The 16,525-nt window shown below is 31.7% G+C and overlaps 1 protein-coding gene across 1 annotated transcript; it reads left to right on the plus strand.

Annotated features, from left to right (window-relative positions):
- The first annotated feature begins 4,237 nt into the window (after nucleotides 1–4,237).
- On the plus strand, nucleotides 4,238–6,713 carry LOC111317785 (uncharacterized). Its single transcript, XM_022920200.2, has 2 exons — nucleotides 4,238–5,513; nucleotides 5,618–6,713. The coding sequence occupies exons 1-2, from the start codon at nucleotides 4,288–4,290 to the stop codon at nucleotides 6,498–6,500; spliced, it is 2,109 nt and encodes a 702-aa protein (XP_022775935.2). The 5' UTR covers nucleotides 4,238–4,287; the 3' UTR covers nucleotides 6,501–6,713.
- Nucleotides 6,714–16,525: the final 9,812 nt, after the last annotated feature.

Genomic DNA, 16,525 nt, shown 5'->3' on the forward strand with positions numbered 1-16,525 from the left:
ATACCTATCAGCATACATATGTAAAAATTCATAATTTTTGTTAAGGCAAAAGGATAGGGGAAATAAAGATGCATAAAGATGCTTCAAGTCAGTTGAGGTAATTTCTCACATCATTTTCAAGTTGGATGATGCTACTTATTAGAATAGAGGTTTTGTAGATAATGTAAATGTAATGTTGAGCCCAAAGTTTTCTTATTTAATTGGTGCTTGCTAAGAATCTACCATGGTAATCATCAGGCAAACATTTATAGAATTCAAGATTTGAATATTGATGAAATCTTAATAACAATACCTTAATAAAAATCTCAGATGTGTTTGCTAAAGAAGTACAATTCACTGTTAATACTTTAGGTGGCTATAACCCTTATTGCTATAAAAAGAAAATGACTGTAAGTGATAATCCATTTCAATAACATCTAAAGCAAAGGGATAAAAAGCAATGAACCTACTAGTTTTGCCTAATCAATAACTTACTGTTTTACTTTCTCTATTGATAACTATTTCTTAGTCCTAGGACATCCACATAGATACAGACTCTTAGCTTTCTCTTGTTTCACACATGCCTTGCAAAACTCCAAAACTTTTTTCTATTTATCTTCTTTGCACACAACAGCTAATGGAGCTATTGAAACGTGCAATGCCTCCTTTATTGCCATCATGTGCTCAACATCTTAAAACAAACTGAAACTAACTCAATATCAACATTGATTGCTCAAAATTGAAATGCAAATGTTTATCTTGAGTCACAATTGCCATTTTGTACAAATGTTTGTCCCTCCTATTTAAAATGTATATTATTACATCCTACATATTAAAATAGACATTTAAAAAAAATGAAACAATCTTCTATTGATGATAAATGACATTGGCGTACCTTGAGAGCATAACAAAAACCAAAGAAAAGAGAAGTAATGATCAAAATTGTAATAAACCATAAATGAATATATTCAGTTAGTTTTCCTTTGATGATAGAAGAGAAGAGGATAATTAAAACTTGCCTTCTAAGCATTTAAACATGAATAATGTACGAATGGAGGAAAATGAATAGAGAAAGTATTGTACCTTAGCTTTTAAGATGATCTTAACAACAATGGGTTGATCCTTTGAGGTTATGATAGAAATGAACGTTTTCAGCTCTTAAGAAAATTTAATACTTTTAAGATTGAAACAGCATGCACCCAATTCATAATTTTACTTTGGGGTTATGATAGAAATTAACATTTTCAAATTTCAACAAAGACGTGGCCTTCGTATAGATGTAGGTGTGAGAAAAAAGAATCCAATAAAGAATTTCTAATTCAATTAAAAAAGAAATGAAAAGATACATGCAAGTGTAAAATACAATGCAAATGACAAACGTAATAACATAATTTATAAAGAAAAAACAAAACAAGAAACGAAAAGGAAAGAAAATGGGAAATTAGGGAGTACCAAGCTTAGCCTAAATTTGGGTGAAGGTTTTGAAATAGAGGATTCCCTAACTTCTGCCATAAATAAACTCATTATGTAGAGCTTACGCTAGGGATTTAATTTCATTCTTTCAGTGAAAAAGGAAAACCATACTATTTATATTTATACTGTGGGTTTCATAAGATAGAAATGTGCTAAGGAAGAGTAAGAGGAATACTTAGATCATAAAAGGCTTTGGAAGCTAGAAGATATTGTTCCCTTTTCCCATAATTATGCTGTATGAGGTAGAAAAAAGTACCAATTATTACAAAGATTGGAGAAAAGTACCAAACCAAGCATGTAACATAAGATATTAGAGGTAACAAATTAAAGCGGATCTGGCTTGGTTTTTTAAGATAATGCATAGTATTATAAAATTTTAAAATTTGATCCAAATTTAATACAACCTTTTTTTAAAGCTGATCCGATCTGAATTGAATTCTATCAATTCGATTTATTAGTTTTTATTTTTATTTTTTTGTTTTTTATATATTACTTTATAGAATTTTTAATATATTTAACAAGATTTACATATAAAATATTTATTTTTATTTTATAAAATTTAAAATATATAAAAAAATTAATAAAATATATAATTAGGTTTAATTCAATTTTTTTTTATTTTTTATATTTCGATTTGAATTTAATATATAAATTTAAAATCTGAATTTAATTTGAACTAAATAAAAAATATTAATCTGAATCCAATCGAACATTACGATTTTGAATCAATTTTGAAATTTTTAATTCTCATCCCTATGAGATACAAAGAATAATATTTTTATACTTTAAATTAATTTTTTAGTAATGTCTTGTAACCCATTATACGAATTCATATACACAAGCTATCCATCAATAGTATTAGTATAGCAAAAAATATTGTTGTATTATATTTATTTTATGTAAACTAAGTGTAAAACATAAAAATTATAATATTATAGTTTTTATCTACACATCAATTATAAAACATATTCTTTAATTTTTTTAAAATTTAAATTTTAAAATCTTTTAATATTATTTTTATATTATATCTAAAATTATCAAGTCTAATACAAATAAAAATTATTGTAAAACACTTAAAATGTTTTATTATAAAAAAAAAAAAAGAAAAAAGAAAAAAACTCATGTATATGTAATCCTGACGTGGGGATTCCAGAATATTTAAACGTTGAACATTTTAGAAATCAGAAAGCAAAGGCAAATTCCATCTTAAATCTTCTGCAACTTTACAGCGCTACATCTCTTCTCTACATGACCGCCGCCTCGCAGTTCTTCACGCGCTTACCCCTCAACGGCCCACTCACTACCTGATTTCTCGCCTATTCTAACCAATGGCAATTCGAGTTTCCGCGCGTGGACGGTGCCCCTACGTTTTCCGCTTTTGCGTTCTCTCTGATATTTCGAATAATAAAATAAATAATAGTTAATAATTTATCAAAGGTACAGAATCCTTGCGTCAGCCGTGGGCCTGTTAGCCAGTGTTGCGGCTAAGGCTACGTTTGGGTTGCTTTCAAATTTACGAAAACGCGTTTTCTAAAGCTTCTTTTACAGTATATAAATATATATATATATATATTTTCCATAATTGCTTTTCCATGTACTAATTATTAGGTCTTCGTTTTTCCCCCCAAAGATATACTACTAATCTACTAGATACTATTTTATTTTGGTTTAATTTTGAAATTAATATTTTATTTGCATATTTAACTCAATTGTAAATAGATGTATGTTACGTTAGAAAACAAACGTAATATTTATTTTTCACGAGTATCTTTTGTCTTTATCAAAACCTTTCTTCTCTTTGTTGAACATTTTCCACAACTTTCATATCATTTGATTTAACTTTTTATCTCAAATATTTTGATTATGTTGAATAATCACTCTAAAAGAAGTGTATTGTAACTGTATAATTAGCAGTAAAAGAATTAAGTGTTCAAGAAGAAAACAAAACATTATTTTGAAACATTCAAAACAAACTAAACAATAAAAAATATGCGACGGAGAAACTACACATAAAAAAAAAGTTAGATGAAGAGGTGAAAAAAATGGTAGGCCCAAAATAAGAATCCCAGGTTTTGGTCAATTAATATGACTAAGTTGCCCTCAATTAGTTCACACTTCCCCACATTAGCACCAACTGAAACCAATCAGTAAACCTAGCTGTCAAACCACTTGAACAACGTACACAGTTTTGTTTCAACTTGTCTTTCTTGCTTTGCTTGCACCCTTTTCCTTCAAAAAAACAATTTAAACAATTGGCAAAAAAATAATAATAATAAACTTTTTTAAGAAAAAATTTAAGAAAAAATGTTAAAATTATTATAATAATAAAATTTAAAATTAATATCATAAATAATTTTTAAATTATAACAAAATATTTAATATAATATTTAACTTTTAAAAAAATATTTAAATTATAAATTTTTTAATTAATATAATATTTAAAATTTTATTTATTATTATATATCATCATTTAAAATTAATTAAATTAAAATAAATATCATATTAATTAATATATTTATAATTTAAATTTTACATTAAAATTTTTTAAAATTTAAATATAATATTGAATGTTTTACAATAAATTAAGTGTTATTCACGAGATTAATCCTAAGATTTATTAAGTGTTATTCACGATGAGATTAATCTTAAAATTTATGATTTTTTTAAAAGCATCTAAAACCGAAAGTCCCAAAAAAAAAAAAAAAAAAAAAAAAAGAACAACCAGGCAAAACAAGGTGTTGAGTCTATAAGAGCATCAAATTTCCACCGCCTCAAGCCCTCTTTTGCTCTCTCCTTCTTTCTTTCTCTCTCCCAACCCCCCCCCCCCCCCACCAAATGGAAACTCTGCCTCCGCCACCCGCGGCGGCTCCACCTCTTTCCTCCACCCCCACCACTGCAACAACCCCTGCCGCCAACATCAACGCCACCTATCCAGACTCCATCGATTCCTCGCCACGCTCCCGCAACACGGATTCATGGGAAGACCCAGCTCCTCCCCCTACTCTCTACTCAAAGCTCCGCCTGATGTGCAGTTATGGCGGTACTATCGTCCCTCGTCCCCACGACAAAGCCCTGTGTTACATCGGTGGCGACACTCGTATGGTTGTCGTGGACCGCCACACTTCCCTCGGTTCTCTCCACCAGCGCCTCTCAAATTCTCTTCTCCACGGCCGCCCTTTTACTCTAAAGTACCAACTTCCCTCTGAAGACCTTGACTCTCTCATCTCTGTTACAACCGACGAAGACCTTGAAAACATGATCGATGAATACGACCGTACTTGTTCCCAAACAACATCGTCAAGCAAGTCCTCCCGTATTCGCCTCTTTCTTTTCCCTCTCAATCCGGAGGGAAGCCCGGCGTCTTCACATTCAATTGAGCCGATTATTAACAATCCGACCAAGTCTGATGAATGGTTTCTTAACGCGTTGAATGGGGCAGGATTGTTGAACAGAGGGTTTTCGGAATCGGGGACGAACGTGAATTGTTTGTTGGGATTGGATGATGATCGTCAGGGAAATGTTGTTGAAGTTAGTTTGAAAGATGAAGGGAGTGGAAGTCAGAAGAATATGAATTTAAAAAATCAAGATGTTCATTCGGTTCCTGATTCTCCTATGCTTGAAACTACATCTTCTTTTGGTTCAACTTCTTCCTCTCCTTCGCTTGCTAACTTGCCTCCCATTCGAGTCCAGGCTGAGGATCAGAAGGAGCATAAGATGGTGGGGATTGAGGAACAGTTTGCTCAGTTTACTGTAGCTGCACCTGCTTGTGTTGCTGGTGGAGGGGTGAAGCACCTGGATGAAGGGTTTGTGGCATTGTCAGCACCGCCGCCGATGCCGGTGGGCATAGCTGTTTCTGGTGGTGGGGTGGGTTTGAGTTCAGGTGTGGTTCCTGGGGACTATATGAATCGGGGTTTTTCTGATGATGACAGATCGGATCATGGGGTTCCTGTTGGGTATAGGAAACCACCACCTCCACAGTCACAACCTCAGGTTTTGCCTCTTCAGAATCAACAGAAGTCTAGCAGTGGTCATGATTTGGCTTCTCCGGATTCCGTCTCAAGGTACTGTTTTCATCTTCCAATTTGTTTCTTTTCTTTAATTTTGGTTGGATTTACTTTTTATAAAGTAGCTGAGATTTTTTTTATTATATGTATAATTTGGGCAGTGATAATAGTTTTACAAATCCATTGTCACGCCAAAAACCTATGATTTATCAAGACCCAATTGTTCAAATCCCATCTGGGGCTAACAGGGTTCCTGCAAACCCTGTTGATCCAAAGCTCAATACCTCTGATCCGAACACAAACGCTCAGGTTCAGATACAACAACCAGTTCAGGATTCTGGTTATATATTGCAGCACCCCCAATATGATCAACAGCAACAACAACAACAACAATTTCTACATGCTGGTGCAGCACATTACATTCATCATCATCCCACTGGGGCGGTGCCAATCTCAGCTTATTACCCGGTATATCCTTCCCAACAGCAACACCATCATCATCACACACAGGTTGATCAGCAATATCCCATGTATTACGTGCCTGCAAGGCAACCCCAAGCTTACAACTTGCCTGTCCAGCAACCTAGTATTAGTGAAGCCACTAATGCAATCACATCTAGCCATCCACAGACTCCTCCCAATACTACCATGGTTCCACCTCCTGGTGCATACAACCCTATGAGAAATGCTCCTATTGCCAAACCTGAAATGGCTGCTGCTACAGGAATGTACAGAACAACTACTGGTTCTCCGCAACTGGTTCAATTGCCAAACAGTCAGCATCAGCAACAATATGTAGGTTTCTCTCAGATTCATCATCCATCACAATCTGTTGCACCTACATCCGCTGCCACTGCCGCATATACTTATGAATTCACTGATCCTGCTCATGCTCAGATATACTACACTCAGCCTTTGGCACCTAGAATGCCTGCTCAATACCAAACCATGACTGCAGCTGCTGCAGTTGTATTGCCAGATGCATCTGCTCAACTTCCAACCGATAACATCAAGCCACAGATTAGAACTTCACAGCCAATCTAAATCAGTCAAGAAGAAAGTAACAACAATTTTGAAAGAAGGGTTTGGTTTATATCTTTAATTTCTGTTTTAATGTCTGCCTTGTTATTGGTATTGGTTTGTGATATGTATTTGTGAAAGATAAGGAACTCTGGTGGTCCTTTTCTATCTGGTGTATGTCGTATTGTTGTTATTGTCACAGGAAATGAAAAGTCATCTAAAGATTATACTGTAAAAGCTCAAACTCAAATATTGTGTGCTTTGTGCAGTTCATATATCAGTTACTTAATAATGGTTATAATGGTTATACAAATAGCACAAGCTTCAAGTTAATTGTTTCTTACATTGTTCTTGATCCAGGATTCCTATGCATATATTTGCAAAAATAAATTCTTGCTAGAAGATCGTTTATAATCCATTACCTTGAAAGTTTTGGTGAAGAAAGAGCTCCACATGGATGGACTGTTCAAGTCTCTATACAAAACAAGATTTGAGGCCAAGTGCCTGAAATAAGGAGGCTTTATCTCACCGTTTGATTTGGTGAAGTTGCATTTTCTGTTTAAGTCATGCTGCACTCTCAGAAACTAAAAGACATTCATCAGGATCTCTGCTCACTCTTATTTACACCCATGGACAGATTCCCATTGATAAGATCCATCTCTAGTGCTGCAAGTTTCTAGTGTCTTACCCCGGTGCCGGGGAGGGGGAACTTACATGGAGTTCCTAGAGTTCCCCAAAAACTTGAGCCAAAACTTTTGGGTAACATCTATTTGCTGCCGCTACCCTAAACACTCCTCTTTAAAATACAATGCTATGCAAAGAAAATAATAATAATAATAATAATAATGAATAAATAAATACAAAGCCTCTTCTTTAAAATGCAAAGCAATTGCTGTGATGGAATCATTTGCCAACGACGATGAAGAGCTTCTTCCTAACTCAACAACATCAGCCGATAGTTTAATTTCGTGACTCAACAGCACCAGCCAATCCTACAATCTTCAGGTTATAGGAAATGGGTGCTTTGCTTCTGAGAATCCCAAACTATGGGAGATATGGCTTTTGCCTAAACATCGAGACAGCATATACCTGCAAAGGCGTTGCTGCCCTTAGTAAAGAAAGCTATCTTCTTTCCCATGTTTTTTATACTTAATGATCCTTATACTGGGTGGATTTATATGTTTTTTTAGCTTAGTTAGAAACGTGTGTAGCATATATAGTATTGCTCTGTGAGTTTAGTGTGAAAAATGCTTTGTAACTATTATGTAAGTGTTGCAAGAGTGTTTCCCAAGCTCCAGAAGCGCTTGTTGTATGTAATAAGGCCATCTCTTGCTTAATATTTGATAAAATGTCTTAAGTGAATTTCCAGCACACCATGTCTTCAGTTGGAGATACAAGTTTTGCTGATAGAGGAATTCAGAGGAGAGATTTTGCTTTTGGTGGTGGTTGCTAGTAAGGAACAGAGCAAAAAACATAGGTATAAAATGAAAAAGATGAGTATTTTTGAGGGCTTGGCGGCAGCAAATAAAGTCAAGTGTCTGCTGATTAAATAATTTTTACATTTTTTAATTTTATTGCAGTACTCTAAGAACTTCATATAGGTTTTTCCTTGTCATGAATTCTACTAGTTTTTCATCACTGATATTTACGGTTGATTAGTTTCGTCCTTAGGAATGAGCACAAGATTTATTGATATCGATTGTTTTATAGGTTTCATAAATGAACTCAGTCTTTAGTTTAGGTCCTAAATCTCATGCTTCCCCTACTTGGCAACAACTGCATTTGTTTTCCTCGATCCATGCTATCCTCTTCGAAACTCTGCCTGTAGCCCTATTTCCCTACTCAGACTTTCCAGGAGTCAAGGTAATCACTCGACACACTTGATTATAGATTTTGCTGTAAAGAAATTGTGGCCCAACTTATGTTTGGATCAATAGCTTCTTACTTGTTTGAATGGTATTAACTGGTGTAGTCGTCATTCCTTCGAATTTCATGCATGGAGACAGACTTATCATAATTTCTAGGATATATTTGTAATCTTGAACAAATGCCATGTAATTTCTATTGAATGTAATCTTTTCTTTTTTATTTTTTTTTATTTTTTTTCTCTCCTTCTGGCCTCTGCTCCACTTCCATTGCTTTTCAAGTTTTATTCCAGGTTCACACTTCCACCTCTTTTTCTTCGCCAAAAATAGTATAATGGCATTATTGTTGGTTCGTTCTTGTTTCATGTTGGACAGAGCCATCAACCATCCTTGTATCAAAGATTTTTGAGTGAAGTACACTCCAAATTCCACCGTATATAACAATATGAAGGCTAAATGCATTGCATTTACTGAAGTGGGGACATTCTCCATGGTTTCTACCACAACAATTATTTGATTCTATGAGTGGGGCATTTCTTCTTTGCCTTTTAACATTGGGATTGTCTAAATGAAGCCTTCCAAATTAGAGTATTCACACTAAAGAAAGAAAAAAAAAAGAGCTTGGCCAAAGCCAGATAAAAATGCAGCAAATCAATGTTAAAATTATGTCTTAAGATTGGTCAAAAAGAGATTGTGTAAAGAGCAGGAAGATACCTTTGATTTGATCGTATTAAATAATAATAAAATAAATAAATAAAATATATGTATGAGGTTTTGTTTTTGGGTTTGGAAATATGAGAGATAAAGACTGCAAGGTAAATTAAAGCAAAACAAGTAGTATAGTGACTTTGGGTAGCAGCTGATGCCAACGCTCCATGCCAATCCCCATCACCCATGTCCATGTCCTTGTCAGAGAGACGTCGATGCTGACTAGGCTCCGAGCTTACCACCTGACTATGTCTCGATCTTTAGCAGAAATTAAGGTGGTTTCTTATGAATTGTAATAATTATTCACGTTTATAGAAGTTCAATATGGATTGGATCCCTTTGTTGCATTGTAGAAACATTATCATTCCAAGCCCGAAAGGGCAATCCAGAATTCAAATCCTAAACAATAATACCTTTGTCATTTTCACTGGTGACAATTTTTTTTTGTTTTTTGTGTCCGTGGCCTTTGTTGCTTGAAAGAGCATGTAGAAAAACTAAAATGAAGTCCTTTTGTGGTGTAGTTTGGGGCATCGACATAGCGTATATATTTCTTATTCATCTCTTTAAAAACTAAAATGAAGTCCTTTTGTGGTGTAGTTGGGGCATCGACATAGCGTATTTATTTCTTATTCATCTCTTTACCAATAGTGTATTCATTTCTTATTCATCTTTTTACTAAGAGAGAGTTTAGTATTATTGCGAATTGGAAAAATACAATGGGATAATGTTTTAATTGGCCTTTGAACTATTATATTTTTTGGATATGGCACCTAAACTAAAAAAAAAGTTGCTAAATAGTAACATAAACTCTCAATTCATATATCAATTTAGTCTAAGAGTTAACTCCATTAATCGAATTGCTAACTTGGTTATTTTAGCCAATAAAAAACCACCATCTAGACACAAAATGACATGTCAACTTGAGTCATTGCTTACATATCATGCTTATGTGGCTATTTATTGATTAAGTAAAAATCCCAAATTAAATAACCTTAAACAGGAGTAAAAAAAATTTTTCAAAATCTCATCTATAAAAAAAACCTCAAAATCGTTCTTCTATTAATACCCTAAACCCAAACAATCTTTGAGAATCAAATAAGAAACTGATGGGAAAGATGTTAAATTGAAAAGTTTTAGGTTAGATTTGATATACCATCTAATTGAAGTATTGGGTTTCTTCGCTGGAACAAGACAAGGTAGGGGTATTGACTAGCACAAAGAGATTTGTGGAGTATTTGGATTCGATTTTGTAAAGCAAAGTGAGATTCGATTTTGGGTTGTAAAAATTTTTAAGGTATATTGATTTTTTTATTCTTTGGTTTAGGGTTACAATAGTTTTGTAAATAGTGACTTTTTTTATTTCAAATGCTTTTTTATTCAAAAGTTTTAGGTTAGATTTTTTTCTTTTTCACTTTAGAATCATTTGAATATCTCATGTGCATGATATTAAAATTAATTTTTTCTTTTTCTTTCTTTTTTTCTTCTTTTTTTTTTTTTTTTGCAACTCAAGCTCAAAGTATATCATCTGACTGTATCCAATGAAGTCCCAATGTAACAATCCTTATTTTCACACTAACACTATGTTTGGTTAAACATCAGTAAAAGAAAGGAAAGGAAAATAAAGGAAGGGAAGGTTTTATAAAGGAAAGGAAATGATATATGTATTTTTTGTTTGAATAACTAAAATTAATAAGGGAAAAGAGAGTAAAGAAATCTTATCATTATTTGGTTAAATAATGGAAAGGGAAGGAAAAGATTTATTATATATTTTTTTATTATAACCTTTGATAATCTTTGTTTTTACTATAACATTTATATGTTTATGTTAATGTATTCCATATTTTCAATTTTCCTTTATTTTTTCATAAAAATAGTCATCAATGAAATTTATGAAATTCATAAAAATAAAAGAAAAAAATTAAAGACAATAAATTTATTGGTAAATGATATTTTGTTTTCTCAGTTTAATTTTGGAGTTTAAAATCATACACTTTTAATTTAAAAAAATTAATAAAGATATAATAGTCATTTTATATTTTAAATTTTAAATTTTTTTCCTTTGCCTTCATTCCCCCTAATTTGGGGTAATTAAAAAATGAAGAAAGTTGAGGGAAACCAAAGGGAGCTAAGCATACTTTCCTTTCCTTCATTTTTATTTATGTTATATACAAACAAGGGAAAGAATTCCCCATTTCCTTTTGTTTCCTTTCTCTCCCCTTATCTCAATCTAGACATGTTGTAAGAGAAAAAAAATCAATACCATCCAGAGGAAAGGATGCTGAAGAAAATTAGATAATTTGACTTTTGGGTAAATTTGCCTTAAGATATGGGCAAAGAAAAATTTTAGGGTAATAAATGAAAGAGAAAAAATATGTTGCATAAATCAAGATGTCAAACAAGGATATTGAGAAGATATGGTCTTTTTCAGTAATTTTGCCTTAAGGAAGAAATTAGAGAAGTTTAGGCTTTATGAAGAAACATGGGTAGTGAGTGTTTAGAATAGTCTTAACACTTATCAAATTACCAAAATCTAGAATCTGTGAAGAAAAGCTTCATGTATTGGCTTATAAAAAATTTTTCAAATAAGATTTTTCAAACTTCATTGCTCATAACTTTAATGAAGATCATTGATTTGAAAATCCTTCTTTGTCAACTGAAAATTAGGCTCATAGGACTTGAAAAGTCAAGCTTTGAATAGTGTGGTGGTCAATTGAATTGGATATGAAATGGTAAGTGAAACAACTGTGTATGTTCATTTTTTGTAGTAATCACCAATTCTCTTAAGATTGTTTCCACAAAAATTTTTCTTTACAAAGAAAATTTTTCAATCATGAAAAGAAATCATATGGGTTTTTATTGACAAACAATTCCAATGGATGAAAAAAATATATACAAATGCTTACATGCAAATCATAATGAAAAACAAGAATTCATATTTACATACCAAAGATTGCCCCAAACAAATGAAATAACGTAAATACAATGAACATGGATCTATATGCAAATACATGTATATGATACATAAATGAAAACAAAAATTTATACCCAGAACTATGTACAAAATTGAAAAGGCAAAAATATTTCCAAACAAATGAAACAACATACATTCAAAGATATTTACATACGTGTATGCAATACATAGTAAGAATTCATATTCACAACTATATACAAAAAAAAAAAGAAGGCAAAGATTGCCCTAAACAAATGAAATAATGTACATACAACAATATTTACATGGATGCATTTTATGCAATACATAGTAAAAAAAAAATTCATATTCACAACTAAGTAAAACACTAAAAAAAATAAATTACTCTTTAATTTATAATTAAGCATTCACATCTTTTAATATATGAAAAAGTGAAATGGAATAATGCATGAATGAATGCATGTATGCAATAAAAAGAATTTAATGATGTGAATGCATGCATATACAATAAAAGAAAAGGGTTAGTAAACATGATATATACAAAGAACAATATAACATATACAAAGAACAACATAAAAGGGTTAGTATGCAAATAATAAAAATAAAGAACAATATACAAATTTACAAGCAGAATAAATGTCCCATTATATGTCCTATTTAGGATTTTCTATCACAAGGGAAAGCATGGCTCTAACTTAGGTTCAGACCCTTAGGGTTTATTTACACACTAGGTTCAAAGGTTTGACAGTCTAAGGGATCCCAAATTGTTCCTTATATCATTATCCATTATAGACTAGTAAGGCACTCCAATTCTCACCCATTATAAGCTACAAACAAAAAAGGTTCAATTTAAGTGGGAGTATTTCATTTACTCATACATAGACATAAAATTTTACAAAGGCGTAGGTACTTTACTTTCTCATAAAGGATGAAGCTTGGTATATATCTCATGTTATGCATATGCAAGTGAATGATAAACATGAAAAAAAAAATAAATAAATAAATAAATAAAACACATACAAGAAAAAAATCTTAAATTTATTAAGTTAGGCTTAGATAACAAGAAATCATTTATTGGCCTAACTATTGATTTCTCTAATGGAGTTGCCAAACTATCATAACTTGCAAATCCGTTGACCTATAACTAGACATAGCTTTAAGGAGTCACTACCAATATTTTTTATTTAAGTGTGATTGATCGCTTAACTGAATCTATCCCTTTTTAAAGAGAGATCTCAAACTTGATTTGTGTATCTTTAAAAAGTATATTCTAATATACAAAACCATATTTAAGTTCACGAGTCTGGTTATGTGTGAAAAATGTTAAAGCACCATCACAACGTCCAACCAAAGGATGGTATTAGTTTGATTTCAAATTACTTAAGCCTTCAAATATTTTTATAATTTACTAAATAATTTAATTATTAAAATTGATCTAAAAATTACTCAAATAGTTTGGTAGCAATTTAAGATAATTGTTTCACCTCAAAAGTATTCATAGAGGCCAGTGTCTCACTCTGAAGAAGTTTTATTGTCGGATTCATTAACGTATTTTTTTAAAAAAATTAATTATTAAAAAACAATAAATAAAATCTTTCAATCGTTTGGTAAGATTTTATTTCAATGCATATCCCCCAATATTTGGTGGGATTTTTATTTGAAAACCTTTCCAAAAAAGAGTTATTAAATATTTTAATAGTTTGGTAAGATTTAACATAGAGATTTAAATCCTCTAATCATTTGGTAGGATTAAAAAATTATTTTTTAAAAAATTCATTTGGTCCTCTAATAGTTTGATAGACTTAATTTAATATTTAAAATCCTTCAATAATTTGATAAGATTTACTATAAAAATTTATTTTAAATATGTATAAAAGAAGAAAGAGAAACAAATAAGTGAAATAAATAGGAATATAAATAAACCAAAAGTAGAAATTACAAATAAATTGGGCTAATAAATAGCCATTTGGCAAAGATTGGTGATTGTGGCAATAAGACGTTATGGTAGAGAGACTGTGTCGATAAGGATGGAATGGCATTGATGTAAGAGCCACAAGTAATGACGGTATTTAATTAGTAGTGTCGTATAGTGGTGGTGGGATGCTTGGTGAGATTAGAACAGGCCACTGGTTGTTGGGTCTTCACTTCGATTGGAATTGGTTGCTAATGGCCGTTGCCTTGTATTTGTTCTTGCTCGTAATTGCCTTCTTGTGTGTGCTTATTGTTCATGATTGTTCCCCCTTGTGTTCACAAATTCAAGTACTTTATAAGGCTCCAATCATTCTTACCGAATCTATGATTTTGTGATTTTATTTCAGTGAATTAATTGTGTGATTTGTTTGATTAATTTTCTATAATTTAATTATGTGGTTTTGTTTTGCATGAATTAAGCCCAAAAAAAAATCAAATCATTGAATCCAAGATCTTCAATTAACACATTTATTTTTTTTCTTTTTCTTTTCATCTTTTTTACCTTTTTTTTTTTAACTTTAACTAAAAAAATGTAAAATTAAACCAAAAATCAAATCAAATCAAATTGAAATTAAAATTAAAATTTTTGGTCTTTTATCACATTAGGCCCAAAGCTTTCCAATCAAAGCCCAATTTATGGTCAAAGGCCCATTTCAATTTCAAAGAAATTTTTAAACAAAATGGGGTATCTACCAGACTGCAAACATTAATAAGGTAGATGATAATAATGTAAATGGGTGGGTTAACAATGATAGTAATTTGGGAGACGCATTTTGTATATGTAACTGTGTTGGATGTAAGTACATTTGAGTCACATGAAGGTGTAAATGAGAGTAAATATTTAGATAGTGAGAAAGAACCCTTTAGAGAATACGAGTTGGGCTTGGATATTGATGATGAGGAAATACAAAATATTAGAACATCTTACAATAAGTTTAGAGAAAAAAGAAAGGAAAAGTGGCAATGAAGAGTAATGAGAACCCACCAAGAATAGTTTTTTAGGATCTTTTGCAAGAGATCAAGAAAGGAAAGAAATAAGCAAAATAGAACGAGATAGGTGAGAATAGTGGGGCTAGGACAAACCTTATAGATGAGGATGATACAGATTTCATAGACTTTTCAGACATAAATAGTTATGAGAGTTGTGAAAATGGAGAGGTTGTATGTAAGAAAAATAGTAAGAAATACTTTGACCTTTCAAATCCAGTTTCTAAGTTTAAGATTGGAATGATTTTTTATGGTTCAAGGCAATTCAAGGATGTATTAACCAAACATGCAATTGCAAAAATGTTTAATTATAGATACGTTAGGAATGAGAAACATAAGGTCAAGGCTATTTGTAAACATGAAGACCATTTTATTCCTCATTTATGCTATGATAAACAACTATGATGGGTTGTTCAAGATGAAAACACTGAGAAATGAACATTAGTGCACTATTACCTTCAAAAACTCAACGGTAGATTATAAGGTGTTAGTTAAACATTTTCTTACCAAGCTTAGGATTATTCCTGACTTGAAGTTGGTTGAGATGAAAAAGCTTATCAATGAGGAGTTAAATGTTGATGTCACAATAAAAGTTTGTAGGAGTACTAGGATGAAAGGTCATGAAAATATTATCGATAAATAACATTATGAGTTTTCAAAGGTTGTTTGATTACGTTCTACTCTGAGAAAGGCATATCCAAATGAATATATAGACCTGGTGGTTGAAAGGCCTACAACAGACCATAAACCAAGGTTTTTAAGGTTGTATGTTTGTTTTAGTGCACTTGAAGAAGGCTTCTAGAAATATTGTAGGTATTTGCTATGTGTAAATGGATGTTTTATGAAGAAACCTTTAAAAACTAAATTTTTTGTTATTATTGGTAAAGATGGCAATAATCAAATGTATCATATTGCTTGGACAATTATGGAGGTAAAGAATAAGCATAGTTGGAGATGGTTTTTAGATAACTTGAAAGTTGATATACAAATGGATAATGGTGCTAAATTCACTATCATAAGTGTTGAGTTTAAAGTAAAAGCAAAGGAACTTGGAGATTTAAAAGGTGCAACAATAACTGATATCTTAAAAAGAAATCCTAAGCACTGGTCAAAGGTACTAGATGTTTGTCTAATGTTACGGATAATAATATAGTTGAAGATGAAGACATTTAATGCTAAGATGAAGACACTAACAATATGACTAGATGTGCTAAGTGGACTAAGTTGCTTTATCCTAGAATTTGTGAGAAAATAGAATAGCATAAGGAACTTAATGCTTTTTGTCATGTTGTATGGAATGGTAGTGATGGATATGAGGTTAAATATTGTAAGGATAGATTTGTGATAGAAATGGGTGGGAGGAAGTGCACATGTAAGCCATGGGATTTAATTGAGATACTATGTCCTCATGACATATGTGTCATGATTTTTTAAAATGAAAAAATTAAAGAATATGTTACACATGTATAAAAGAAAGAAATGTATAAAAAATGATATAGTTGTATGTTACCACCTATTCTTAGAGACAAGTTCTGGCTTACCACACGGAGACATAGACCTACCACTTCATAGAAAAATACTTGGTAGAC

The sequence above is a fragment of the Durio zibethinus genome, chromosome 2 (genome assembly GCF_047325235.1).
Source record: "Durio zibethinus cultivar Kanyao isolate XHJ-2024 chromosome 2, ASM4732523v1, whole genome shotgun sequence".
NCBI lineage: Eukaryota > Viridiplantae > Streptophyta > Magnoliopsida > Malvales > Malvaceae > Durio > Durio zibethinus.

Coding starts and splice junctions, on each gene's coding strand:
- LOC111317785 (XM_022920200.2), top strand. CDS start 4,288: ATGGAAACTCTGCCTCCGCCACCCGCGGCGGCTCCACCTCTTTCCTCC. Junction 5,514..5,617: donor TCTCCGGATTCCGTCTCAAG/GTACTGTTTTCA, acceptor TAATTTGGGCAG/TGATAATAGTTTTACAAATC.